Here is a 26346-nt window from a genome sequence, read left to right as displayed (position 1 = left end):
CCGCTGGGGACAGGTGAACGGCACCAGAAGTTTCAAGGCTGTCAGGAGCGTGGAAGCGGCCCTGGGTGCTGCAGGGGGGTGAGATGTTGCGGAGGAGCAGAGAGGGAGGGCATGAGGCTCCTCCACGCACGGATTTTGCAACAATTTAGTGCCTGAGTCAGCTTGAGCTTTGGAGGCTTTCTCTGCCTCCGAAGAGGGCTGATCCAGCTTGTTGCTGCTGCCTGCAGAAAATGATTCCTCTGGCCAGAAGAGACCCCCCCCCCCCCGCCCTACTTAGATCTTTGGGCAAACATCTGAGAATGCCTTTCTCCTGGGCTCTGCTTGGAGAGTGATCTCTGAATTATTTTCTGACATCCAGAGGCGGACCAACCCGCAGGGTGATGCTGGGGGGAGGGATCTGCTTCCGAGCACCAGCCAGGCAGTCCTGGGGTGCCTCTGCCACCAGCCCACCCGTTTGTAGGCTCACTGGGTGCACCTCAAAGCAGGTGCTGATCCTTGTAAACTCTCCTGTAGGGATGTGAACATGAAAGCACCGAGACCGGCCCTGACTTGTCTGGCTGTGGGAACTCGCAGCACTGCGTGCAAGCCCCCCTCGGCCCCCGAATTTGTGACTTGGATGCAAAGGCTATGAAAGAGCTGGCAGCTCTCACGGGGCAGGGCTTTTCCAGAGTGCTCAGCAGCACTGCTCGAGCTCCTGCCGTGGACAGCCCATGGGGAAACTGAGGCCAGGAGCAATTTGAGCTGGAGCATCTGAACCGGTTGTTGCCCCGGGGCTGAGATGAGCAGTGCCCAAACTTCCAAACGCCAGGAGCCGTGTGGCTTTCCCAAGGCTGCAGATGAGGTCTGTGGCTAGTGCAGGAATTAAATCCCAGGGCTGTGCATCATCCTATAACCCGTTCATAATTCCCATTGACTTCCAGGGGTCTCAGCTCCCAGCCGGGACCCAGCTCTGCCTGCCTGACTCGTTTGTCCTCGCTGGGCGCACAGAAGAGCGAGTCCTGCCTTACCCTGGTCTCTCTCCTGGCAGGTTTTATCACCCCAAATCCCTGACTTCAGGCCCAGAAGCTGGGGGTTGCGGCATTCAGCAGCCAGCCTGGCTCACTGGTGCTGACCTTGTGATTTCTCAGGGCCAGTCCCCAGGGCGCCCAGCATCTGCTCAGGCTGGGAGATCGCGCAGGGACGCCCAGAGGCTTTGCCCAGCATCGATGGGGGCTTTTGGGACACACGAGCAGCATGAGATGGCTGCATTATTTGATGGAGAGGGGGCATCCCCCGGGGCCTGCCAGCAGAGCTGGGTCCCCCTGGATGTCAGGGTTCACTAGCAGGGACCCCGTGTCCTGGCTTGGGGCTGGCAAGCAGGCTCTGCTCCACGTCCCTTGCACAGGAAGGGGCTGGAGAAGAGGCCCAGGCTGATCTCTGGAGAAGGACGAAGGCAGCTGCGGCCTGAGGGGGGGACAAGAAAGCCCCCTGCCTGGGGGCAGCCCCCCGGACCTTGCTCCCTCCCTCCCCTCCCAGCTCCTCCTAACCACAAGGACTTTGGTTGATGGAGCTGGCGCCAGCGAGTTCCCTGAAGAGTTCAGAAGTCAAGAACTGAGGCAGGTACGGGGAGGGGGGAAACCTGACCCCGGCAGGAGGGGGGGGACCGGCTGGCTGGGCACCGGGCACCGGGCTGGGCATGGGGCTGCGGGGCGGCCGAGAGCTGCTGCTGCCCCTGTGGTGTCCCTGCTGTAGGGTCACAGTGGTGGGAGAGTCCCCAGTGGGGGTCTGGGGGTGTCACGGCAGGGCTGCGTGTCTGAGAGTGGGGTGTTTGGGGGAACGAGTGTACACGGATGCAGGTGTGTGTGCAAGAGATGGTGTAGGTATGGGTGCTGGTGAGCGTGCGAGGGGGTTGTGAGCACCTTGGGGAGATGGAAGGGGGGTGTTCATGAGGATGCACACGGGCAGACACCCATGCTAGTGAGCGAGGAGGTGAATGGGAGAGCACAGCAGGAGAATATGATGGAGTTTGGGTGCTGTTGTGTTCGTATCATGTGGGAGGTGTCCACCCAGTCCCCGTGGGCACTATGCCCCCAGCACACTGAAGACACAGAGAGCGGGGATCAGCTGCGCAGAGCGGGTGCACTGAGAACCAAGTCAAAAACAAGTTTGCAGGAAAATTCCAGCAGCAGCTTTCACTTTTTAATTCTACATTTTTATTTTTTTTTCCTTAAACAAAAATACTCATTTCCCCACGGGCAGGCCACAGCAGGGAGCAGCGTGGCCAGCCTGCTCCCTGGGACGATGAGCCCCAAAGTGAACCCCATGGCAGTTCTCTGGGTAGGAGTTTTGCCCGTGCCTCCCTCCACAGAGCAACTCCCTCCAGGCCTGGGCACCCGTGGGTGCCCTCCAGCCCGGCCCCATGCCTCCACTCGTGGGTCTGGAGCTGGGGGCACCCCCCCCTCCTCCTCCTCAGCCTTTTGAGAGGCGCAGCCTGTTGAACTTGACAAAACCCATCTGGGGAACCGGGGCACGGCGGGGGCGAGCCAAGGCCCTGCGCTGGAGCTGCCGCTCGCTTCCCCTTGGCTGGGCCCATCCACCGCCAGCTCGGGGGCCAAATGCCCCCCTCCTGCCCCCGGAGCGGGTCCCACCGGTGCCAGCAGCTTGGGGACAGCGGGGACACTGGCTGCTCGCCTCTCCCTTGCCCACCCCAAAATCCTGGCCCTGCCCTGCGCGCACCCGGCGCAGCCGCCCTGCCTTCCTAAAGCCGAGCGGCTGATTTTATTTTTAATTTATTTATTTCTTTTTTTTTTTTTATTTTCCGAGGCGGGGGGTGGGGGGGGGGTGCCGGGGAAGAAGCAACTCCTTTTCTCGTGTGCTCCTCTCCGCTGTCATTCACTCGGCTCCTTTCAGCATCCAGCCAATGGAGAGTGAGGGCCTGGGAGCAGCAGGCCTGGGGTAGCGTGATTGATGGGCAAACAGGACGGCGGGGCGCTCGCACTCGCACTCCGCAGCGCTCCGCTCCGCACCGCGGGGCTCCGGCTCAGCACCGCCGCCGAGGGGCGAAGGGACCCGGGCCGGCCGGGCGCGCCGTCGGGTGGCCGCGTCCCGGCGGGTGCCCGCGGTGGCCCCGGCTCGGGGTGGTGGCGGTGGTCTTGGGGAGGTCCGCTGCGGCTGGGGGGAGGTTGCGGGGCCGGGGGGGTTTTGGGGTCGGGGTCGTTGTGGGGCTGGGGGCCCCGCTGAGCTCGCCGCGATCGTGGCTCGGGGCTGAGCGAGCCGGCCGGGAGCGGCGCGGGGGTGCGCAGCACGCGTGTCGCGACCTCGCATGGCTGTGTCGCGCGTGGTGGCTCTGTCGCGGTGTCCCGGGGCGCGCGGCTGCGGCGCGATGGGCTTGAGAGCGTAAGGCGTGAGCGCGCCTCGGTCACGCGTGGCTCCGCCGCGGGTCGGTGCCGTGGGTGCGGAGCCGAGCCCGGTGCTGAGCCCACGGCGGCCGTGCCCGGGCGGTGCGGGGCCGGGCTGCCGTGCCCGTGCCGGGGGTCGTGCCGCGGGGCCCCGGGGGTGGGGGGGGTGGGGGGCTGTGCGCGGCCCCGCAAGCGGGACGGGAGCGCGGCCGGGCTGCGGGGGGGCCGGCATGGAGCACTTAGGGGCTCACCACCTGCACCAAGGGCAAGCCGAGCCCATCAGCTTCGGCATCGACCAGATCCTCAACACGTCGGAGCCGGGCAGCTGCATGGTGTCGCACCCGCGGCTGCAGGACTCGGCGGATTACGGCCTGGGCTGCATCGTGGGCAGCGCCTACAACACGGTCACCGGCGGCTACGGGACCGGCGGCGGCTCGGCCGGCGCTTACACCGGCACCTCGTGCAGCATGGGAGCCCTGCCTGGCTCCTATAACGTGAACATGGCGGTGAGCATGAACGGCAACACCTTGAGCTCGGCCGGGGGGGTGATCCGCGTCCCGGCCCACCGGCCCGTTACCGGCGGCGTGCACCAGCCCCTCTCCGCCGCCGTGCCGCCGGTGAACGGCGTCAACAGCCTCACCGGGCTCACCTTCCCCTGGATGGAGAGCAACAGGCGGTACACAAAAGACAGGTTCACAGGTGAGTCGGGCCACCGGGAACCCCCTCTCCTCCCTGCTCCCGTTCCCCAAATCGCCGGTGCTCAGCGGGGAAAACCGGAGCCGTTCCCGGGCGGGGAGCGCGCCCCGCACCGCCGTGGGACGGCGGGTCCCGGAGCAGGCCAGGAGCAAGAAGGGGTGGAAAATCGGGCGCGTTCAGGCACCCCGAAATACCTTGTTATTATAATTATAATTATAATTTTTTTTTTCAATTTCTCGGGAAAGGCGGAAAACTCCGCAAACCCCGGGTACGGCCACCCGCTCCCCGCATCCCCACCACCCGGGCGCAGCGAGTTTCCCCTAAAAATAACCGCTGGGGCTGCGGAGGAGGCCCGGCCCGGCCCGGCCCGGCACGGGAGGAGCCCGGCGGCCCCGGCCTTGGCCCGCCCGGGCAGGCCGCCCCGTGTCGGTCTGTGCCGAGTGTCCCCATGTCCCGCCGCGGCTCTGCCTTGTCCCCAACCACAGCGGGGTTTTTTGGCGACCCCAAACCGAGCCGGGCTCGGTTCGGAGCCGCTTTCCGAAGCCGCCGCCTTTTCCAGGTGGACCCGCGCTCGGCTTTCGGTGCTAACAAAGCCGAAGCTCCCCTAACGAAAACGGAGAAAAAAAAAAAAATAAAAAGCAAAGCAACGAAATCGTAACGGGGAGCGCGCGTTCCCCGCTCCCGCCGCGCCCGGCCCGGGTCCTTTATCTCGGGACCGACCCGGGCCGCGTTTTTGCAAGTTCCCGTTTCATTTCGATCCGTTCCTACTTGGCTCCGCCGGGGACGGACAGACGGACATTGTCCCCGGGAGCCGCCGGCTTTATTTTCCTACAGCCCTTCCCGGCCCGGCGGCGCTCGCAACCACCGCGGGTTTTACCGAATTATTATAATTATTATTTTTATTTTATTTTTTTCGTGGGAGAAAAAGAAAAGCAAACCAAAACGAAACGCGAGTCCCGGTTCCAGCCCGGGAAGTTATTTCCCGGCTACGAAACGATCGGGCCGAGGGCGGCGGCGGCGACCGCCGCTCCGAAACGAATTTCCCCCGGTTCCCGTTCACACGGGGCGCGGAACCGGGGGGCCGGGAGGGACCGGGCCGGACCCCGCTGCTCCGTGCCCCCCTCCCCTCCAAGCCCCCCCCGCTCTGCCCCTCTTGGTCCCTGCTTTTTCGTTTCTTTCCCAAAGCGTCCCCCCCCCGCCCTTCCTTTTTGCTTGGGGTTTTTCGGATTTCTGCACGCTTTAGGGCTGCGGGTTTGTCCCGTCCCCCCCCCTCCTCAAGCCCCTACCCTTTTTCCCGGGACAAAGCCGAGCAAGGAGCCGCCCCCCCCGCCGTGCCCGGTGGGTGCCCGCAGCCCAGCTCCGGGCTCTCCGGCCCCGGGGAAGGCCCGGGATGGCGGCAGGGGCGGTGCTCGGTACCGGGACCGCGGCCCGTGCAGCGGGGGGGGTCCCCAACCCCCCCAGCCCAGCGCCCGGGAGCCGGATCCCCTCTGCTGATGTGTCGCTGCTTGCTTCTTTGCCTCTCATCCCCCCCTCCCGTGTCCCCCCCAGTGGCCCTCTCACCCTTCACTGTAACACGCCGTATAGGTCACCCCTACCAGAACCGCACGCCCCCCAAGAAGAAGAAGCCGCGCACGTCCTTCACCCGCCTGCAGATCTGCGAGCTGGAGAAGCGCTTCCACCGCCAGAAGTACCTGGCCTCGGCCGAGCGCGCTGCCCTGGCCAAGGCCCTCAAGATGACGGACGCGCAGGTGAAGACCTGGTTCCAGAACCGGCGCACCAAGTGGAGGTGAGGGGCTGGGGGCCTGGACGTGCCCGGCGGGGGCCACATGCGCGTACGGGCGTGGGAATCCCCGTGCGCGTGCACGGCCGCGTGTGTGCAAGCAGTGCCCGTGGGTACGGATGCGTGCTTGGTGTGTGCAATGTGTGAGTGCAGCCGTTTGTGTGCGTGCAAGCAGGGCACGTGTGGGTGGCTGCACGTTTTGTGAACGTGTTTGTGTGTAGGCCATGCGTCCATGGGTGTGCACATGTGCAGGGTGTGCGCGTGTGCCTCTGTGTGACCGTGCATGTGGGTGCGTGTGCGAGCCGGGTGTGTGCACGCTGAACGCGGTGTGCATTCGGAGTGTGTGCGCTCAGCGTGAGCACAGGGTGTGCGTGCAAGCGGGTGTGCGTGTATGGAAGTGTGTGCATGCACATGGGAGCTTGTGTGGGCGGCAGGCGCGCTGTGTGTGTGCACTGGGTGCGTGCACTGCGGAGGGGACACACAGTGTCCCCGGGGGTGCTGTCTGTGGGATCCTGGCCTGGCGGGGAGCCCCCGGGGGGGCCGTCGGGGAGCGGTGGCTGCAGCTGCACGGCAGGTATGTGGCTGCACTGGGACCCTCTGGGACCCTCCTGTGCTGGATGGGACCGGGGCAGAGCCGGCCTGGGCCGGATCCTGCACCTCAGGTTACCAGGATATTGTAAAAAAGCTGTGTAAAGCTCAGATTTTGACCCCCGCGGGGCTTTCTGCACCTCTTTGCGAAAGTGCTTTTTTTTTCCTCCTGGACGTGGCAGTAAACACGGGCAGGAGAGGAGGAGGAGGCCGGGCTCTGGCGGAGGCTCCCAGGCTCTGTCCCACGTTGCAGCTCCCCCGGAGTGTCCCCGGAGAGGCACCCGGCACCGGGAACATCCCTTGTCCTGCCCCAGGCTGGGGACAGGCAGGCTGCAAGGCTGGGCAGGGGCAGCAGCTCCTGGGCAGGTCGCGGGGTGCTGTTGTGCTGGGTGCTGGGACGCAGGCAGGCGGTGGTTGGGAGGCATCTTTTGCTTTTCCTCTGCGCGAGCTGCTGGGGTGGGTGCGCACAGCCAAAACAGGGGGGTTCCAGGTGGGGAAAGGGGGCCCAACAGCATGGCCGTGCCCCCCCTTTCCCAGCCGGATGCTCTGTGCACAGCGAGTTGGATCTCTCGGAGGGAAATCCAAGCCTAGCCTGGGTATTTTGCAAGTTCAGGCTTCAGTCCTGGCCGTCCCTACAATTTCTCCAATGTGGGGGGAAACGGGCTTCCCCAGGGGCTGCGTGGGGCAGCGATAGCCGGGGGTCGGATGAGGAACGGAGGCCGAGGAAACTGAAACCAAGGGTGTGGGTGAGCCCCCCCCCAGCAGCGGGTCCTTCCCTAAAGAGCCCACGGAGCTCCCCGAGAGCCAGGAAGTCTCGGGCTGGAGGGATTTCTGTTAGCCAGGAGCAAAGTCCTGGAGGAGGAGGAACAATCCTGCCGCGGCCTGCACAACAGGGTCAGCCGTGTCTTCTAACCTGGTTTCCTAAGGAAGTGAGGCAAATGCGGCTTGGCTGCCTCTCCTTCTGTCTGTCAATACTCCTTGCGTCTGTTGGCTAAGTTCAGCCCCCTTTGGCAGGGGAGCAGAGGATACAAACCTATTCATGTGCTTGACACAAAAAAAAAAATAGCTGGGTGAGGAGAAATAAATGACTGGTTCTGTCTAAGGGAAAGTCTGCAGCCTGACCTCAGCCGTAGTAGTAGACATGGGAGAATCCCCACCGGCCCGGAGGGACAGAGGCGTGTAAGCTCTGCTCGGTTGTGTCTGTGGACATCGGGTGTTGCAGCAGAGGACGTGGGTGCCCCGGCCAGCAGCGTGCCCCACGCAGCCCCCCGGGGCTGGGTGAGCTCTGGGTGCTGGCAGGAGCGAGCAGGGGGCGCGGGCAGCCAGGAATATTTAATAAAAGAGAGTTGCTTTAAGCCTTTTGACGGATTTAAGTGTTTAAACAAACGCGGGCTGGGGGGACAGTCATGCCTCTGCCTGGAGCCCCTTTGCTGGGTGCATCCACGGGATAGAGGTGGCTGCGTGATACCCCCCCCCCAGATTTGGGGGCTCGCTTGAGACCCGGGCGTTGAGGTTTAGTTCCTCCTCTGACCGAGCAGATTCGAACTGCAAACCCCAGCCTGAGGCAAAAAGCACGAGCACCCTGGCCAGGTGCTGGCAGCCCCCTGGACGTGGGGCTCTCCCCCTCTCTCCTCCCGGGAGCATCTCTTCATTGTGCGGGGAGCCATTAAATATTCATGGCGGCAGGGACCGAGCCGCTGCTGCGAGCCCCCTCTCCCCGGGATGTCTGACGCGGTGAGATGCTGACACCGTGATTAGAGCAGGGACCGAGCCCCGAGCTGCCTGCTCCCAGCGCATGCCTGGCGTCTGCAGCCCCGGCCCCACGCAGGCCTCGCCGGGACGCCAGCCCTGCTCCCGCGTGTCGCACGGAGCTGCTGCGAAAAATCCCCGTGGAGAAAGAAGACGAGGTGTCTCGCGTCCCCCACGAGCTGCTAAATTAAAAAGCTGCCTTTTCCCCCATCACTGATCCGCTGAAACTGCTGGGAGAACGTGGGCTGGGGGTGAGGGAGGGGTGCTCGGGGTGCCAGGGATGCTCCCGGTAAGAGCCGAGGTGGCCGCAGGCTGCAGCCTCCAGGCCGACCTGCCGTCGAGGAGAGGGGAGGTGGGATTTTCGTTGTGGATTTAAGCACATTCAGGCCATTCCTCTCCCATCCCCTCCTCCCAGACAACCCGGGGCTTGGACCCTGGCGGAGGTGGCTGGGACCTCCGCCGGCCCCTAATCCCCCCCCGGCAGGTTGGGCTCTGCCTCTGTCATTCCAGACAGACGCGTGTCCAACCTGTTCTCAAAAATTTCCTCCTCCGCCCTGCCCAGACAGCGTATTCTGGCCCTTTGATTGTTCTCGCGGCTGAAAATGTGTTTTCTAAGCATTTAGCCTGCATTTTACCGCTTGCACCGTGTGTGAGTTTTGCCCTGCCCGCCATGGGTGTCTCGTTGCCTTCATCTCCCACCAGCTGGCCGGGGTCCAGCAGAGGGGAGGGCTGCTTGGGGCACGGGGAAGGGGCTGGCACGGCCCTGGGGCGATGCTACCTGCCTCCGGCCACCTGGCACTGCCACTTGGCCACGTCTTGCCCGACCCCATCCCCGTGGCCCCGCTCCCTGCCCCGTGGTTCTCTCTGGGGCACCCTGCCCGACTGCTGTGTTGCAGGGAATTGCAACCTTTGCAGCCCCATCTTGACCCTTTTGGGTATTTTGGGCAGAAAAAGGAGGGGAGCAGGGGCTGTGACCCTGGGCTTGGTGCCTTTGCTTGCTGAGACGGGAGTAGTTTTCCTTAGGGCCACCAAGACGGCCTCAACCCCCAGTGCGTGGGGGACACCAGCGGTATGTGCAGGGGCCGTGGGACCAGCTTGTGGCCGTGTCCCCAGCCCTGACCCCCCCCTTTTCCCTCCCCCCGGCCCCCCTGATGGCTGCCTCTCTCCTAGGAGGCAGACGGCGGAGGAGCGGGAGGCCGAGCGGCAGCAAGCGAACCGCATCCTCATGCAGCTGCAGCAGGAGGCCTTCCAAAAAACCATCAACCAGCCCATCCAAGCCGACCCCATCTGCGTCCACAACTCCTCTCTCTTCGCCCTGCAGAACCTCCAGCCCTGGTCCGACGACTCCACCAAGATCACCAGCGTCACCACCGTCGCCTCCGCCTGCGAGTAAGGCTCGGCACCCACCGGTGCCACGCGCACCTTCGGCGTCCCCCTTTTGTCACCGGCGTCACCGGCCACACGTGCTTCCCACGGAGCAAATGGCGAGGACCGACGGGAAGGGAAATCCACCCCAAAAACTCTCCCCGCCTGTGGGGCTGACGGAGCAGCGGCGTCTCGCCTCCCCCCAACCCTTTTGTTCTTCCCAAAGTCTCCGGTGCCGACCACGAACTTCCTGACGCACCGCCAGACAAAAGCCGAGCCCTGACAGATGTGGCTGCGGGCGAGCGCCCGGCTGGGGGAAACTTCCTCTGGGTTCTGCAGGGCTTGGGGCACCCCTATAGGTCCCTATGTATATATATATATAAAGCCCATATATATATATACACAAAGACACACTTCGGACTGATTGAGACAAAAGGACGAGGCTCCCTGGGAAGCGTGTTCCTGCAGCCAGGCGTTGTGCCGGGCCGTTTGCGCTGGAGACGTGTTGGGATGCAACAAATGGAGGAAACAACCCGGCTTTTTTATTTTATTTTATATTTTTTCTCCTCCCAGCAGCAATTTCTGCTGGCGACAGATGCGAACCCTTCGGATCTCACCTAGCCGTGTCTCCTCCCCTTTTTCATTAATTTTTTCATGCGAGGGGGGAATAAGCCAAGGAACTGACAGACTCCTGAGGACGGTAAATGTGATAGCTCAATCGCAGGAAGAGCCCAAACTGTCCCCGGCTGCCACGGACTCGGCGCCGATCAGCCTACGTTTTAATAACGAGAAGACCTCGGTGGCAGTTGGCAGGGGTAACGCGGTTTCTTTCGATGGGTTTATTTCCATATCATTTGCAAAATGCTGTCCGGTGTTTCGTTTTCCCTGTTTTCCTTGATGAGGCAGTTCGTGAGGGCAAAAATCGATTCGATTTCACTCCCAACTTTGTTGTTTCTTTAACTGAGGGAATGAGACACAATTAAACAAAGCACTTCCTATAGCAAAGGCCAGGAATATATAGATATATATATATACAGTATATATTTTTTGGTTACTTATAATCTAAAACAGCACTGCCAATTTAAACAGCTAGCACAAACAAGCAATCAGAAAACCTATTTTCAGCGAGATTTTAAAAGGCATTCATTTGTTTGTTTGTTTGTTTTTTAAGTTATGCACTTCTACGGTGTCTTACGTGTATTCATTTTATAAAGTGCTTGTGTAATTTATGTGGAAACGAAAAGGAAAATAAAAAAAAAAATTCTCCAGGGTACTGAATAAATCATTTCATGCCTTGCTCTTCCCTGCCTATTAGCTCCCCGAGAGGAGACAGCAGATCGGAGCGAGTGCTGGAGCCTCCTCTATTTGTTTAAGATGAAAATAGCATTAGCATTTCCTTCTGACTTTGGTCGAGTCCACTCGGCTCGGGAAGCTCTGGCGATAACTGGGTGTATTTTAATCCCTCGTCCTGTAGCTATTTTCGGGCTCCAAGCCTCACCTGCTTTGATCGCAGCCCTGGGTGCGCAGGGGCTTCGCCTCCTGCACGCGTGGGGAAATTCCCTGAGCGGGACGCGCGGCGCTCGCCTCGGTGTTGGTGTCCGGGATTTTGTGCAGAAGTGGGGCTGAGGATAAAGGAATCTCCAACATTTTAGGCACAGCCTGGCAGGGGATTATTTTCGGGACTCTTTTCTATCTGTGCTCAGCTTTATTCTAGGGCACTGTCCCTGGCCAGGCAGAGGAAAACTCCACTGGGGGGAAAATTCTCCCTGGTTTCCTCGGGGGATGCTCCCAGGCTCGCGGCCAGGGACGTGGCTTTGCCTTCAGCCTGGCATTTCCTTCAGCGCTGGGAGCTGCCGGGCAGAGGATGTGCGAGGAGGGGGCTGCAAACCCGGCCGGCCCCCAGCTCTTGGTCTTGTGGGGTGCCTGATAAAACAGCCCCAGCTGCTGCTGCTGGACCCAAACTCGGTCCTTGGGGCAGGCACCTCTGGAGCTTGTCAGGTGAGTGTAGGTATAAGCTATTTTTTATTTTTATTTTTATTCAAAATCAATTCTTGTGGAGTTGTGTTCCAAATTTATGGTGCTTCAGGATTTTCCTTCCCATCCACCAGTCCAACACGCAAGTGAATGCAGAGAAACATCTGCAGAGGTGGAGACAAGAAGCCAAAAAATGGAAAAACAAACAAACAAAAAAAGAGAAAGCACGGGAAAATAAGTAAAATACGCAGAGGACAAATTTCTGGGGATATCTTTACAAAGATACCTGCTTACAAAAAAAAAAAAAAAAGATAAATAATATAGCTTTTTTTTTTCCAAGATAAATTTGACAGAAGTCTTTTGTTTGAATCCTGTTTCATACCACAGACAGATTTTTAAGAGCCGATTAAGCTATTTATTTAATATGTGCCCAACTTTGGCTGCAAAGAAAATGCTGTGCTTAGTGCTTAATCCTTCAGGAGGTATCGCTGTGTGCAGGTCTGGGATGGCTCACAGCGCATGGCTCTGCTCGTTTTCCTTTCCAAGGTTTCTGTGCAGGAAAAAAAACACCAACCACAAAATAAATAAAGAAGGGATCACGGTGCTCACTGTTGATATTAAAAGTGTTTTCTATTTTATTATTATGACACATCAATATCTTAAAATTTAATTCCGAGACAACCATTTTATAATATCCACATTACTCATTTCATATTCCAAAATGTTTCCCAGCGAAGTATGGTAACGCACACTCGAGGGCATGCATTTAAATGCAATCTTTAGCTACACCTTGTTCTAGAAAATGTTGACTTCCTCCTTTTCTTATCAATCTTTCCTGTTTAAAAAAAAAAAGACCAAGAAAGAAAAAAAGAAATCTCGATATGAAATCACAATATATGTAGTGTTGGAACCAGAAAAATTCTCGTCCGGTCTTTCTTGTTCTTGGAACAATTGCTGCTGGAAGGGGTTTCTGTTAAAATATTTCTCCTGGACTCGTTTCTAGAATTGGTTTAGTCGCAGGAGGGTTTTTTGCTATCTGCATACATGCTTCCAGTTATTAACATGATGAACTGTACCCAGACAATAAAAGTTGCCTGAAATATGATGGAATTAAATCAATAAGCAATGACACAAAACGGTGACATATAATTATACGTTTTGTAGACTGACACCGCCTCAGACATATCCTGGGGCCATCCATACCACACTGAAGGCTGATTTCATTTCTCGCATTGTGCCTGGTTGGGAACAGGACCACGAATGCACTGCGAAGCATTGAAAGGCATTTCCCACTTCCGCTTATCGCAAAACGTAGCAAAGCCCAAATGTGAAACCCGAGGTGGTGCAAGAGGTTTTTCCAGCGTTCGCCTGCCTGTCTCGAGGAGGTGCAAAGCCAGGTAGGGACAACTTTTGTTGGAGGGGAAAGCTGGGGTGCAACGTGCAGGCGAGCACCCGGAGGCATCGCCGGGTGGCCGCGGACGACCGAGAGCAATGGGTTGTGTTGGCTCGGCTGTGGAGGTGCTGAGCTTCCGAAGGCAAGATTTGGGGATGGGGGGGAACGCTAGCCGTGCAGGAGCAAGAGGAATATCGAACATCTGTGCGGAGCTGGAGGAGACGAAGCCCAGCTGGACCTGCTGCGGTTGTCTGGGCTTGGTCCCAGCTCCGTGGGCATGAGGGAGGAGAGGTCTGGCCCCCATCGAGCCAATTAACTAAGCAGGCGAGTCATCCAAACGAGGATCGGCTGTCTCATCTCTGCCAGGAACGGGCCCTGGGCAGGGCCGGGTGGGGGGGGCTTTGTCCAGGGCTGTGCCCTGAGGCACGCGGCGGTGAGCGCGCCCCCGTGCCAGCACCTCCGTAGGCATGCTGCGTGCAGCCTCCCTTGGGCTGCCCTGTCCTGTCTGTGGGGTGTTTCTTGTCGGCCTAATGCTGTCTGGTAACATCTGTGAGGGTCACCTGTATCTGGCAGCTGTGGCAGGAAGAGCAGGCGAGTGTGTGTAATCTCTGATACAACTTGCCGCGATTAATAGTAAAGAGAAGCTCTGCTCCCGCCAGCAGCTATGTATGAGATCGTTTTCCTGACCTCGCTGGGACTGTTGATAGGTATTTTTGTAACACCCCTCGTCAGCAACTGGATCTTGCTGCCTCTTCTGCTATCGTTCGGATGTGCTCATAATTAACCTGCGCCCTGTGGGGCTTAAAATCAGCGCTCGGGGCTCAGCGGGACGGCCACGGGAGCTCACGGCTTGGGTGCCAGGTCCGGTAGGGAAATCAAGTTCACTGGCAAAACCCAGAACTGTTTTGTGGAACGCTGTTTGGGTTACACGAAAAAGCCAACCCCGTCTGGTGCGCTGGGACAGCTGGAACTCCTTAAATTAATCTTTTTTTGCTTTCTGCCAGAAAAATGCCGGTGGAGTGACGCCGATTTCTTTGTGCGACGACGAGCTTCCACCGGCGCCCGTTTGAGAAACCTCTTGTGAAGTAAGGTTTGAAATGATCTGAATATCCCAGTTTGAGATTTTAGAAATGAAAGGATCTCAATTTGTGGATGAAAACTAGATTTTTTTGAAAATGTTTTTTAGTGGATAGTAAGCAAAGAAAAAAGTACATAAAGCAATAGATTATCACAACAAGCTTCTGCTGGAGTCGGATCTTCCAGATTGCCGCCATTTCTTCATACCTTTTGTTAGTGAAACTAGCTGGGACTTTGATTTTATTACTATTATTACTAGTGCTATTATTGTTGGTTATTTTTGGCCTTAGTTATGTTAGGAAATTTTCAGTTTGATATATCAGTGCTCACCCAAGATTAGGACGTAGTTTCTTTGCCCCTGCTCACGTCCATTGCTCAGAAACATTTTCTTACGTTGGTAGTTTTACATGCAGCCTATAGATTTATTTAAGTCCAACTCAAAACTGTATTCAAAGAGATGTTTTTTTTTTTCCAAAGGCACAAAAAATCTAGATTTTCCCAGTCTGAAAACTGATTTCTGGCTGTGGTAACTGAGGGAAGGTGGGGGGCACCAGCCAAATTTCTATCCGAACCCACGGGCCCTGGGCTCGGTGGGGCTTCATGCCGAGAGGAAGAGATCTGTCTGTTGGGGCTGGGAGTTTGTGCTTTTGGAGCAAAAATAAACTGCTGAGAGTGAGATGGGGTGTCCCCGAGCTAGATTTTTGAGCAGGAACAAGAGAGGCTTGAGAAAACTGATTTTCTCCTTTTCTCCAAAGAATGTGAGCGCGCTCGTCACGGGGAAGCTGCGGTTAGCTGTCTGTCTCTTAGACAGCAGTAGCCTAAAAATAACAAACTAGTGATTACAAAAAATCAATCAATATCTACTTTTTTTAACTTCAGTTGGAAAGCAGCGCAAGGAGCGGGATAGAGGAAAACACGGAGAGCAGCTCCATTTCCCGGGGACTTTCACTGCCAGCGAGAGGCAGTTCTCAGGCAATGGCGTTGCTGGGTGGTTGATACCTGCTAACCCCAGCCTGCAGCTGATGTGCGGCCCTAGGGCTGCCCCAACTCTTCCTCTGCAGGATTTCAGGTAAAGGACACTTGGTTTGTGATGCCGATGGTCAGCGGGTGCAAGGCCGCGTCTGGGCGCTCAGGTCTGCTGGGTGTGAATCGCGCTTAGGGTCACTGTGAGTGAGTGATCTCCTGTGCCCCGAGCTGTGGCCAGGCCTCTGCACGGCATCCCCGGCCCGGGGACGTGAGCCCACCCAGGTGAGGGGGCTCCCCACTGCCTCCCATCCTCGTGGAGACGCCTGCAGAGCCCCATCTTGCGTTTCAGGATGAAGCGAAAGCAAATGTTGAAGCCTTATAAGCTGTCACGGTGGGTCTGAACCTGGCTGTGGCCGAGACCCCCCTGTCCCGAGGCAGGAGGTGACGTGCAGGGCACGACATGCTCCCTAGGACGTCTCTGTGGACCCATGGCTGTTCCCACCCAGCCCAAGCCCCTGGGGACCGCAGGACACAGGTCCCCCAGAGCGGGGCTGTGCTGTGCGCCGTGCCAAGCTCCGCTATGCACGCCACGAGCACAGCAGGGGAAAGCCAGAGAGGCAGAGCCACACCTGCAACCTTATCCGCAGGAAAGTGAACCCTGAGAGCTCGCACGGCTGGAGACACTGCCAAAAATGAGGGTGCCGTGTTGCTGAACCTCTCCTGCACCAGGCAGGCAGCTCCTCTCCCCTCGCCACCAGCCAGCAGCACCACAGGAGGGAAGTCCTGGCTCCAGCCCTTGCTCCCCTTCCGGAGAAATCCCTAAAAGTACCCAAATGGGCCCTGGTGGGATGAGGGGAGCAGAGACACCCCCCCCTACAAGTGGTGGGGTGGCAGGGGTGGGGGGTATCACCTGGCGGTGCTGCAGGTGCTGCCTGGCACAGCTCCGAGCCCAGCATCCTTCCTCCCTTGTGCCCCCCTATTTAATCCCAGCGAGCCCCCCACCATTCCCCTATATTTTAAGGACCTGTGGGTGGCTCCTGAACGGCAGCCAGGGGACCTCAGGCCGCTCTGAGAGAGCTCCCATGATTTCCCCCAGCCGGCTGTGGGGCCCCCACGCGTGGGTCGGCCACGCAGGACGCGGTCCCCGGCAGCCCCCCCCCCCTCCAAAAAGCCTCCCGCAGCCAAACGCGGGGACCGGGCTCCCCCTAGGGGCTGCAGGGAGCTCGGCTGCTGCTGCTTGGGGGGCACTGCACCCAGCAGCTCCTTCCTTCCAGGAGGGAAAAATATAAACCCGAGAGATAAACAAGGAAGGGACGAGTTTCTTTTCTATTATTACTATTTTTATTTATTTTTTTTATTTTTATTTGTGGCGCAGGAAGTCAATAAGGCTGGAGGAAATCACCTGTGTTTTATTATCACCTATTTACACTTTCAGTGCTATTAAAATAGGAGCCTGGGCTTGAGCTGCAGGGAATCAAACATTTAATGGTGCAGACGGGAGCCCTCTCTCCTCCCTCCCCAAAGGTGATTCGGACCGGTTTAAACAAATGCGCCTTCGTCTGTTAAAATAATTATGTGATTTAGAGGTGGTTTTCCCTGGCTCGTATCAAATGACTTTAATGGGGTCTGCTTGTGTGCGAGTATCTGTTTAACCAGTTATTGCTTTTTAAAGCTGCATTTATTCCCCAGAATTCGCCAGAAGAGTAATTCTCTCTGAGAAGGGATTATTTGTGCTCCGCCATCGCTTGGTATTTATTCCACGGTGCATTTAGTAGTGAAATGGTGCCCAGAGGGCAGAGGCCAAAATGTGATCTAAAACGAAGTGATGAAATTTGGGAACAACATCCTCTGGATGCTCTACCAGCTGTGAAGTTTCTCTTCTTTGTTTCCTCTTTTCAGCCTGGTTTCCAGAAAAACAAGGCTTTTGAGGTGAGTCTGTGTGTGTCTGTCATCCTCAGCTAATATTTTTTGTCTCCTCTGGCCCAATTTTGGCCAAATTCAGCTGTCTTGGAGACAGCAGGTTGCTGTGATTGCATGTGAGTAGCTGGGGCTCGCAGGACCTGCAGGTACCACATACCCCACAGGTAGCCCTGCTGGCATTGCCCCACAAAGCCCCTTACCCAATTTTGGGGTGAAAAGGGCCGTTTTAGGGACCAGGTGAGCATGTAGAGGCAGAGGGAGCCAGGTTGGGCTGGCTGAGAGGTGGCTTCTGCAGACGCTCAGGGTAATATTAACAGCGCAGGCATGGGGAACCTGTCGCTCCATCCCAGCCCCACGAGACTTCTCCCATGTTAAATATTGCAACTTTAGCCCCAGATTGTTTTGTCTCACTGAGCCTTTTGTGTCTTTTCAAGGTTAAAGAAGCACTTTCCACTGGAAGTATTTTTTTTCCCATGTAGTTTAAATCTCTTCTGGAGGAAGGAATCGGATCAATTCGTACATCCTTTGTGCCTGCAATAGCTGCCATCGCAAATAGCCGCAGTCCCTGCCCTGACACAGTGCTGCAGAGCAGAGCTGTTACTCTCTGTTGACCTTCCATCTCTCTGCAGAACCAGAGCAAACCACTCCGGCTCCTTTTAAATGCTCTTTCCTCCTGCCTGTACCACCAGGTGCTCTGGTCAGACCCTGTCCTTGCGTGGTGCTGGGTGGGTGCTCGAGTGGGTCCTGTGAATGAGGCACCAGGAAACACATTGGTACAGACTGGTGGTTGTTGCAGACCGTGCTGGCCTCGGTCCATCATGTCCTTTTCCCTCTCCTCCTTGTAATCACATTCTTTGGGTGCTTGTTCAGTCGCCTATTTCACAATTAATGATTAATTACAGGCTCTGCCTTGGACTTCTCTCTAAGGGACAGCGATGATTCACCTGGCCATGCCCTCAGCACCCACGGATGTAAATGCCCTTTCTGTTGAAGTGCTGGGCTCTGACGCTGGGATTGAAATGATTCACTTGCATGATCTGAGCTGGGCTGGGTGAGCCTGGGCCAGCCCCGCACGGACACCAGCACCTGCGTGCCTCAGAGCATCACAGGGAGCTGGGCACGGCATGAAACCTGTCCTCCGCTTTCCCCTGGAGATGGGCATTTGGCCGTTCCTGCATCCTGCTCAGGGGATGGCCCCGAGGACCCTCCGAAATCTCTGGTGCTGGGATGCGAGCCCCCTTTGCTCATCTCCTGGCTGGAGGGAGGGAACACGGTGGGGCTGGTGGGGGGAGAAGTGGCACCTGGGCTGCAGCAATGTGGGGTGGGTTAAGCAATATCCAGGAGCATGCCCTTGTCCCCAAAGCCTACATGGTGGCCTGCGAGCTGCTTGCCTGGAGGAGCTGTTGAAGTGATGCTGCTGCATCTTCCCATGGGATCGGGTGGCAAGAGGCTGCTGGTAACAGCCCAGTTCACCCCATGTCCCCTGCCCGTGTCCCCTGACAGCCCCGTCCTCTGCTCCTCCCCTGTCCTCATACTGTGCCTCCCCTCTTCTGCCTCAAAAGCCCACAGCAGGGGGGCTCGGTGCCATCTCTTTGTTTTGCAGACAGCAGCACGCAGGGATAAGGTAACTAATTTGGGAAATGACTCCGGCCATCAATTTCCTGAATGATTTGGTGGGAAAGGCTTGGCTTTGAATGATAAGCTGAATCTCATGCACGCTCCCTGCTGTCCGCTTGGTCTTGAATTACCCTTTTATTTTACTTCCTCCTTGTTCTCATTGCCACACCACTCAAACTAAAATTATTCGCCTACAACCGCAAACGCGGGGATATATCACCCAGAGTGCTGTAGGGCTGTCGCCATATATAATGCTCTGAGCTCAATATTTATAGAGCTACATACAGCACAAATCATATCCAGAGAGCCCGTCGAGCTGGAGAGCTAGGTATAAACTCCAGAAATATCGCAAGCCATCGCTCACAAGAGACTGCCCGGCAGAGCCGTTGGCCGTACATCACGCTGTAATGCCATCCGAGTCCACGCTCAGAGCTGGAGCGGAGCAGAGGTCACTGCCAAGCTTTCCTTCCATAAATCCTAGGCACCGGCTCTGAGCAAGGTTAGGGGCTGAGAGAGCCCTGCTCCCAGTGCTGCTTCCTCCCGGCCCTGAACTGTCCCAGCACCGAGGGTGGGCATTTATCTTTAGGGTCTTGTCCTTGCTTCTCCCTCTGCTGTAGGAACTGGTGGGGGAATGCCGGATGGACATGATGGCTCTCATGGCTCAAATCGTCAAGCTATGGGGAGCCAATGCCTCATCTGAAATGGACTTTTGATGGGCTTTAGGGGGGATCTGAGCCCCTCTTCTTCTCACTCTGCTGGGTCACTTTCTCCTTCATTTCTCTGCCCTGTGCAGCAGTGTGAATTTTCTCCAAATGCCCTAGCCAATCCTGTAGGGTTATGGGCACCCAGTAGCCTGCCTGTCCACATGGCAAACGCATGGACATGTGTCCCATGGAAATCCACGTCCCTCTGCCTCTAATTTTTCTCCTCTTTCCTCCCCTCTCAGATTTTCTCCTTGGCCTGGTGGAGCTAATGTATCCCCAGCACAGGCACGGCTCCTGACCAGGGCAGACCCTGGTGCTCCCCGAGGGCTTTATTGGCATTTCTGCTGCTGGCAGCCATCAGCAAACTTCAATGTCTGTGCCCCCACTGTGAGCCCAGGGGGAACACCCCCAGCTCTCCACAGGAGGAATTTCCCCCCAGCAGCCCTCTCCCCAAGGCCATGCTGCTGCAGAGGGAGAAGATCCAGGCCGAGCTGGCGATGAGACCCGATGCAGAAGGTGGTAAAGCCTCCCTGGAGCAGGGGGGCAGCGACGTGGTGGAAACGAGTGCTCAAATTTTGCCTAAGCCATGGCCAGCCAGACAGCCACTTGCATTTCTAAGCCAAGCGTGATGGACTCGAGCTAACCGGTCTCTGGCTCCCTCCTCTCCCCCAGCAGTGTGGCAGGCAGACTCTGACATTAAGCAAAATAAAATCCAACCCTTAGCATTAAGTAAAACTCCCAGCGTGATGGGTTTGTGGCTTGCAGCAACAACTCAGCAGGGGCGTGTTAAAGCCGGTCTCCAGCGAGTGGAAGAATGAAGCTCTGCAAAACCCTGACGAGGCAAAGCTCCTAAAATAACAATTGAATTAAACTTAATTCATTTTCACTTAATACCCTAATAGTGCCTTTAGCAAATGAGGCTATTATTATTTTGAGGAGGAAAATGGGGAGGTGCAGTCTGGATGCAGCTCGCATCTCCTTAGTGAAAGAAAGAAAACTTCGGTGGAAATAGAAAAAAAAAAGGGAGGGGGAAGAAATGCACACAATTTGGAGTTGCCCTTTGGGATGAAACACCCCCAAACCCAGCCTTACTCATGTTCAGGATGTGCCCTAGACCCCAGAGCGTGCAAAACTAGCTCATTTTTGCCAGACCCTGGGGAATCTGCTGAGTTTGGGTCACATCCAGCACCCACGGCTGGCTGGGACGTTCTTGCTTTCCTCGTCACGAAGCTTTTCGTGCGTCTCTGAGCCGTGTGAGCCCCAAACCTCTCTCTCCCGCATGGAGGATGGCCTGCGGGCCTCGCAGCGCCACGCTCACCTCTGCTTCTGCACGTGAGGTGCTGGTGCGAGACCTTCCCCAGGAAAACCGAGCGAGCCCCGTGCCACCAGGCCCTGACTCAGCGGGCAGGCGAGCACAGGCTCGTGTCCCGTGGGATGGGGATGGCCTCGGGCCGGGGCCCTGTTTCCAGCCATGCCCCCACCCTCGTTCCGCTGGGGGTTCACAAAACCAATACATTTAAATGGTGCATGCAGCAAATGGCCTCGAGGAACCGTCCCAGTTTTGTCCCCCAAACCTCCCAGCGAAGCAGAGGCCTCCCTGGAATGGCCTTGCAGGCGCTGAACTACACTTCCCAGTAGGCCGCAGAGCAAGGGCCGTGCTCCCACCATGAGCAGGAGGAGAAGGAGCCCTGTGGCTCACTTGTGCTTGGGGGGGCTCGGAGGAACTGCGGGGTCTCTGGGCAGCCAGGGGGTCCCCGGGCAGCCGGGGGGGCTCAGGGCCTGAGGTGGTGGCTGAGGGGAGCAGCATTGCTGTGTGAGCAGCAGCAGGCATCGAAGCAAAATGAATTTCCTCTCCTAACGCAGCTCCGCGCTGTCACTACCGCCTCTGCAATCTTCCTCTAGAAAATAGCCCAGACAGGCTTTGCAAGGTCGGCCTCGCCCGCTGTCTTGCTCGGAGGCAGGCTCTGCTCCAGCTAATCCTCTCCTGACAGACTTTTTTTGTCTCTTGTTCTTAGAAACCTTTCTCCACCTGCCTTGGTTAGGGCAGGCAGCTTCTTAGCTTTAAGGAAAAGGAGAAAGGAGATTTGCGTTAAGACGGTTTTTCAAAACTTTCTGCTCTTCCTCTCAACTGGAACCGGCTGATTTTAGGGTTAATCCACCAAAACCAAACAGGAAGGTCCCTGGGGCAGCAAGCATCCATCCTTCCCCGTCACAGCCCCTCTGCTGCTTCTCTCCCACTGCCAAACAGGCAGAAGGGATGTTCAGAGCCTGTACCTGCGCAGTGGTGAGAGGCAGCCAAGAAGCAGCTCCTGCCTTTCCCGGCAGTAACTTCCCTGGGACATCTTCCTGCAGCCCGAGGTGCCAGCACCCACCCGCCCAGCACCGCTCCGCACCACTCTGCTGCCACCACCCCGCCCCTCTTCTCCCTGACGGACTTCACGGCTGGTCCAACTAAAATCCAGCTCTGCTTTTGAAAGCGAGGACTAATGGGAAAACAGTTAGCAGACCTGTGGAGTACTCCATCAAAATCAGACCATCATATATATATATGTGTATATATATATATATATATATATATATAAATTAATTGCAGATAGGGAAGGTTGGCAGGTGTAGGGGGTGAGCTGCACCGCCTCCAGGACTGCTGTCTGCTACTCGCTTTTTGGGTCTCTGTCTAAGAAACGGACATTTTGAGCATTGTTCCTCTGAAGGGAGACTTGTGCCTTGGATGCCAGCCAAGGCTTGAGAAAACAAGGACCTGGGTATCCCTTAGCGCTGGCTAACCTTGACATGAAATGAATCATTGAAATGAAATGTTTGTGGATCAAATGGGGTGAATTCCCTCCCCCCTTGGCCATGGTTTCTGCACACTGGGATGGGCAGGGCACGAGGAACGAAGGCAGAAGCTGTTTTGTAACCTTGGTCATGGGTGTTGCAGCTGATTTCTCCTGCAGGGCAAAGAAAAAGAAAAGGAAGTGAGAGAAATGAAAGCTATTAGTATCAAACAATTAAGGGCTACGGTTGAATTAGGTGAAGAACAAATGGGATTATTTAGGGAAAGCATTAGTGGATCATAAAATAATATGTTTTTAAGAAATGAGAAATAGAAACTGATTACAGGGTGCGTGACACTGGCTTTATATCGCTGCTTGTGCTGGTGGGCTTGAAAGTGGCTTGGTTGCTTGTTTATTGTGCTGGATGAGAGGGGGTAGGGGAGCAGCCAGAGGTTTGGTTATACCGCCAAGTCATAGCGTAATTCAGGTTGGAGTGACTTCAGGATGCCTCTGATCAGCCCTCCCTCTGAGCAGGGATCACGGGAGTTGGGTCAGGTTGCCCAGTTCAGTCAACCTTTGAGCATCCCCAGGGATGGAGACCTCAAAATCTGATTCCTGCCCCAATGTTTGACCACCCTCCATGTGGAAAGTTATTTTCCCAAGTCACAGGGCTTCTTCCAGGTGTGATGTGCTGTCAGATGGCATGGTGACCCTGCCACCCTCCCATCTTTGGGAGCACAGAGAGAGGCAGGAAAGTCTCTGCCAGAGGTGACCCTGCTGTGAAAGGAGCTGTGCACACACCAGGGAGCGCTCGGAAGCTCTGCTTCGTGGTGTGGTGGGATTTGAAACATCTGGGGGCTGAATTTCCTGCAGTTGTCACCGCTCTAGTCTCATTTTGGCTGAAATTCAACAAGACTTTTAACTCTGGGAGAGGAAGGCATGCACGGTGTGCACACAGGACCATCTTGGAGGAGCTGCCCATCACTTCCCTGCTGCCCCGCTGCTTCTCAGTGTGTTCATGTCCTGCATAACCCTGTGCCTGGCTTTGACCTCATCTTCCCCGCCGAGATCTGTGGCACTGGGGTCATTTAGATTTTAGCAGAAATTCACTTGGAAACCACAATGGACCAGGGGATGGGGCTCACCCTCCAGGCTTTGTTACTGGGGGAGCATCCTGCTTCTTCATGTCCTGGTACTGGGGGGGTGGGGGTGGGGGAGTGGGGAGCATATCCTTGGAGCTGTGACAGGAGAGGGTCAGGCTGGGTGTTAGGAAAATATTTGTCACCAAGAGGGTGGTCAGGCACTGGGACAAGCTCCCCAGGGCAGTGGTCACAGCACTGAGTCCGATGGAGTTCAAGAAGTGTTTGGACAATGCTCTCAGACATAGGGCCTCATTTTTGGGAGGTCATGTGTGGACCCAGGAACTGGACTGGATGATCCTTGTGGGTCCCTTCCAGCTCGGGATATTCTGTGATCCTTCTTCCAGCCGGTCTGTCTGCTGTTAGCAGCATACAAGCCCTGGAAAACACGACTTCGTTTCACCACGGGACCCCCGGCTCACCCAGAAAGGATGGCACGGGGCGTTTGCAAAACCCCCTCCTCTTTTTACCTTTCGAAAAAACCCTCCCCTAACAAACCCCTGCCAGGGGAAAGCCTGCCGTGCTCCATCCCACAGCCTGCCGTAGGACGATGAGCTGCGGGGGCCGCCGCCTGCAGAGGTCCCCCTCGCCTAAGCTTTGCGAGCCGGGCAGGGCGGCAGCGCCGAGCCGGCCCCGGGCTGCTCCGTGCAGGGCAGGGGAAGGGGCTGAGCCCCCCCGGACCCCCCCCGGACCTCCCTCGGTCCCCCCCCGAGCTCGCTGCCGGGGGTTGGGTGTCCGGGGGCTGGCGCTGGGACCCCAAGGGGCTCGCTTCTGCAGGGGATGTGCTGCTGGGAGCCCGGACTGGAGGTGGCCTTCAAGCGGGATGCCGGGGAGGCAGGGAAATTAGTGGCCTGGGGTAATTAGTAGCATGGGGACACACTGGGACAGGGGTGACTTGATTTTGGGGCGGTGCCATGGGGCCTCCTCTCACCCCAAGAGCCTGGGAGCCCCGCAGGGAGCTACCGCCTGAGCTGGGTCTGGGGGCAGCACTCTGCACTCACCCAATCTCATTTTTTAATTTATTTATTTTTTAATAAAAAAGCACAGGGCAAACAAGGCGGTGCCACCACCCACGTGCCAGCACCTGGTGCTGAGCCTGGGCCGACAGAGTTGCAAGTCGTGCATCTTTGGGGCAAGCGGCCTCCCTGCCACCAGGTAGCTGTGTTCGCCCAGCTACAGCATTTTCCAGCACATGTTGTGTTCCTGCTCCCAGGGAATGGAAAACACATGGGAAAGGAGACCGGTGGCCTGCTGCTCGGCAAAGAGAGGAAAAGCCCCGTTTTTGCAGTGACTTGCCCTGTGCTGCCCTGTCCTCTGAGCACGGAGCGAGCCCCTTCCAAGGGGGAAGTTATTGATGGATGAAGAGGGGGAGCTGGGAGGAATATTGGCTTTGGCAGGAAAGGACAGATCAGAAGTGATTTATTCGGATGAAACCGACACCTTGCAAAACTCCAGTCTGGTGGTCATAATTTTGTTTTTATTTTAAGGCAAGGAGCAGCTGTGCAACAAGCAGGTCCTCATCTGGCTCGGCCTCAGTGCCGCTTTGTGCTGGGAGCTCAGCCTCCTCTGCATCTGCCCAAATGCCCTGAGCGTGTTCCCAGCAGCGGGCCCAGGGCTCCAGGAGCAGAAAGGAGCTCCTGGTGGGCAGGTGGGCTTGCTGGGGGCTGGTGGGGACAGCCACAAAACCCCCAGATCCCCTGCTACCCCAGGAATACCCCTGCTTTGGAGATGCCCCCCTGCAATGGGACCAGTGCAGGGGTTGGGGGACACCCCCAGCTCCCCCCCCACTCGAGAACCGTGGGCTCAGAAGGGAATTTCAGCCCACCCCGGGCTCTGCATCTCCCCTGGGGGGCTTGGGGGGGCAGCGCTGCCTTGTTCGGGAAATGGGAGACAGGGGTTTGGAGGGAGGGAGAAAGGCTTTTGCCAGAGGAAATCGATACCCCGTGAAAAGTAATTATTGAAGCATAAATTTATCATAAGGGTGATCACCAATAAAACATCTCTTGGCGACATTTTAATTTAAAATCAAATTCGAGAAGGCCCCCTCCCCCTTCCAAAAAAAAAAAAAAATCCTTAACAAGCAGAAAAATAACTGCAGCCCTTGGAACACTTCATTATACGTTCAAAGAGAGCTCCATCATCTTCGCACCGACGCCGGGCTCTGCTCTTCTGATGGATCCAATGCAGCTGATTTATGGAAATGACTTGCAAATCCATAAATGTAGTTTGCAGTGACAGCCGTGCATATCACTAGTAATTCCTTTAAAGTATGCAAAGAAAAATGATTCATATCTGGTTGGACCCTGGCTTTTCCAAGGGTCGCCACTCTCGAGTCTTGATGTGTTTGTCTGTATTGGTTTCCCCGCTGATTTTTTTTTTTTTAATTTTTTTATTTTTTTTTTTTTAACTCGGTGATGGATGAGGCGGAGATCTTAGAGCTGAAACCCGGGACCCCGAGACTGCGGGCGAGGGAAGGGTTAAGCCCGTGGGCAGGTGCCTGCGCCCCACATCCCCGGGGACACGCGTGGGGGGGGGGGGGGGGACACGACACAAAATCCTCCCCTCTCCCCGGGTTTCGGCCCCGGGTCCCGAAAGCTTAATTGTGATAATTAATTAGCCCTTCACGCGTGATTGCTGGGTGGGGAGGGGGAGGGCAGGGAGGGCTGCGGGGACCCCAGAGAGGAGGCTCGGAGGGCGGGGTGCCCGCGCCTCAGTTTCCCCATCTGCGAGCGGGGCAGCGCCCGGGGGAGCTGAAGGGGGGGACCGAGGGGAGCCGGGGGGGGCCGGGGGGAGCCGAGGGGAGCTGGGGGGAGCCGGGCTCCCGGTTCTCAGGTCTGGCCCGCACCTCTGGGCAGAAGCAAGCCTTCCTGGGGAGCTTAACGGGGTGCAAAACTAGCGGGTGCTGGAACATGTTCAGCGCTTTTTCCCTGTTATCCCAGGTCGTGGGTGTCCCCCCCCGCCCCCCTTTGTCTCCCCAAAGATCATCCTCCAGCGGTGTCTCTGCTTAATGCATTTATTGGGTTTCATGATGCAATAAGCAGAAGCAGCCAGAAAATGTAGCATATTTCCACATTATCATCCAATTTCCCTTCCCGGGTATTTAGTTCAACTCTTTAACACCAGCCACATAATTAGAATTTGGATTTCCATTAATTTTCCTTGGGCCTGCAACCATTTTAAGATCACACTGGTAATTAACGTGATACATCACTAATTTCACCAAGCAC

At 56.8% G+C, this 26346-nt stretch overlaps 1 protein-coding gene and 1 long non-coding RNA gene across 4 annotated transcripts; both read left to right on the top strand.

Moving 5' to 3' along the window:
* Nucleotides 1-1243: 1243 nt before the first annotated feature.
* On the top strand, nucleotides 1244-10908 carry TLX1 (T cell leukemia homeobox 1). 2 transcript variants are annotated; one of them, XM_080597149.1, is made up of 3 exons: nucleotides 1244-4076; nucleotides 5622-5859; nucleotides 9361-10908. In XM_080597149.1, the coding sequence occupies exons 1-3, from the start codon at nucleotides 3608-3610 to the stop codon at nucleotides 9581-9583; spliced, it is 930 nt and encodes a 309-aa protein (XP_080453275.1). In that variant the 5' UTR covers nucleotides 1244-3607; the 3' UTR covers nucleotides 9584-10908. The 2 variants fall into 2 exon arrangements, with proteins under 2 accessions (XP_080453275.1, XP_080453276.1); XM_080597150.1 differs by having other exon boundaries at nucleotides 1247-4076; nucleotides 5658-5859; nucleotides 9361-10906.
* A 1797-nt stretch (nucleotides 10909-12705) lies between these two features.
* Nucleotides 12706-19940, top strand: LOC308197576. 2 transcript variants are annotated; one of them, XR_013953107.1, is made up of 5 exons: nucleotides 12706-12926; nucleotides 13927-14007; nucleotides 14879-15068; nucleotides 15613-16894; nucleotides 17320-19940. It is a non-coding gene; the product is annotated as an uncharacterized lncRNA (long non-coding RNA). The 2 variants fall into 2 exon arrangements; XR_013953108.1 differs by having other exon boundaries at nucleotides 14879-16894.
* The last annotated feature ends 6406 nt before the right edge of the window (nucleotides 19941-26346 follow it).

Source organism: Anser brachyrhynchus (genome assembly GCF_964034855.1).
Source record: "Anser brachyrhynchus genome assembly, chromosome: 6".
NCBI lineage: Eukaryota > Metazoa > Chordata > Aves > Anseriformes > Anatidae > Anser > Anser brachyrhynchus.
The sequence above is the reverse complement of the archived record's forward strand: the minus strand, read 5'-3'. Positions and strand labels throughout refer to the sequence as shown.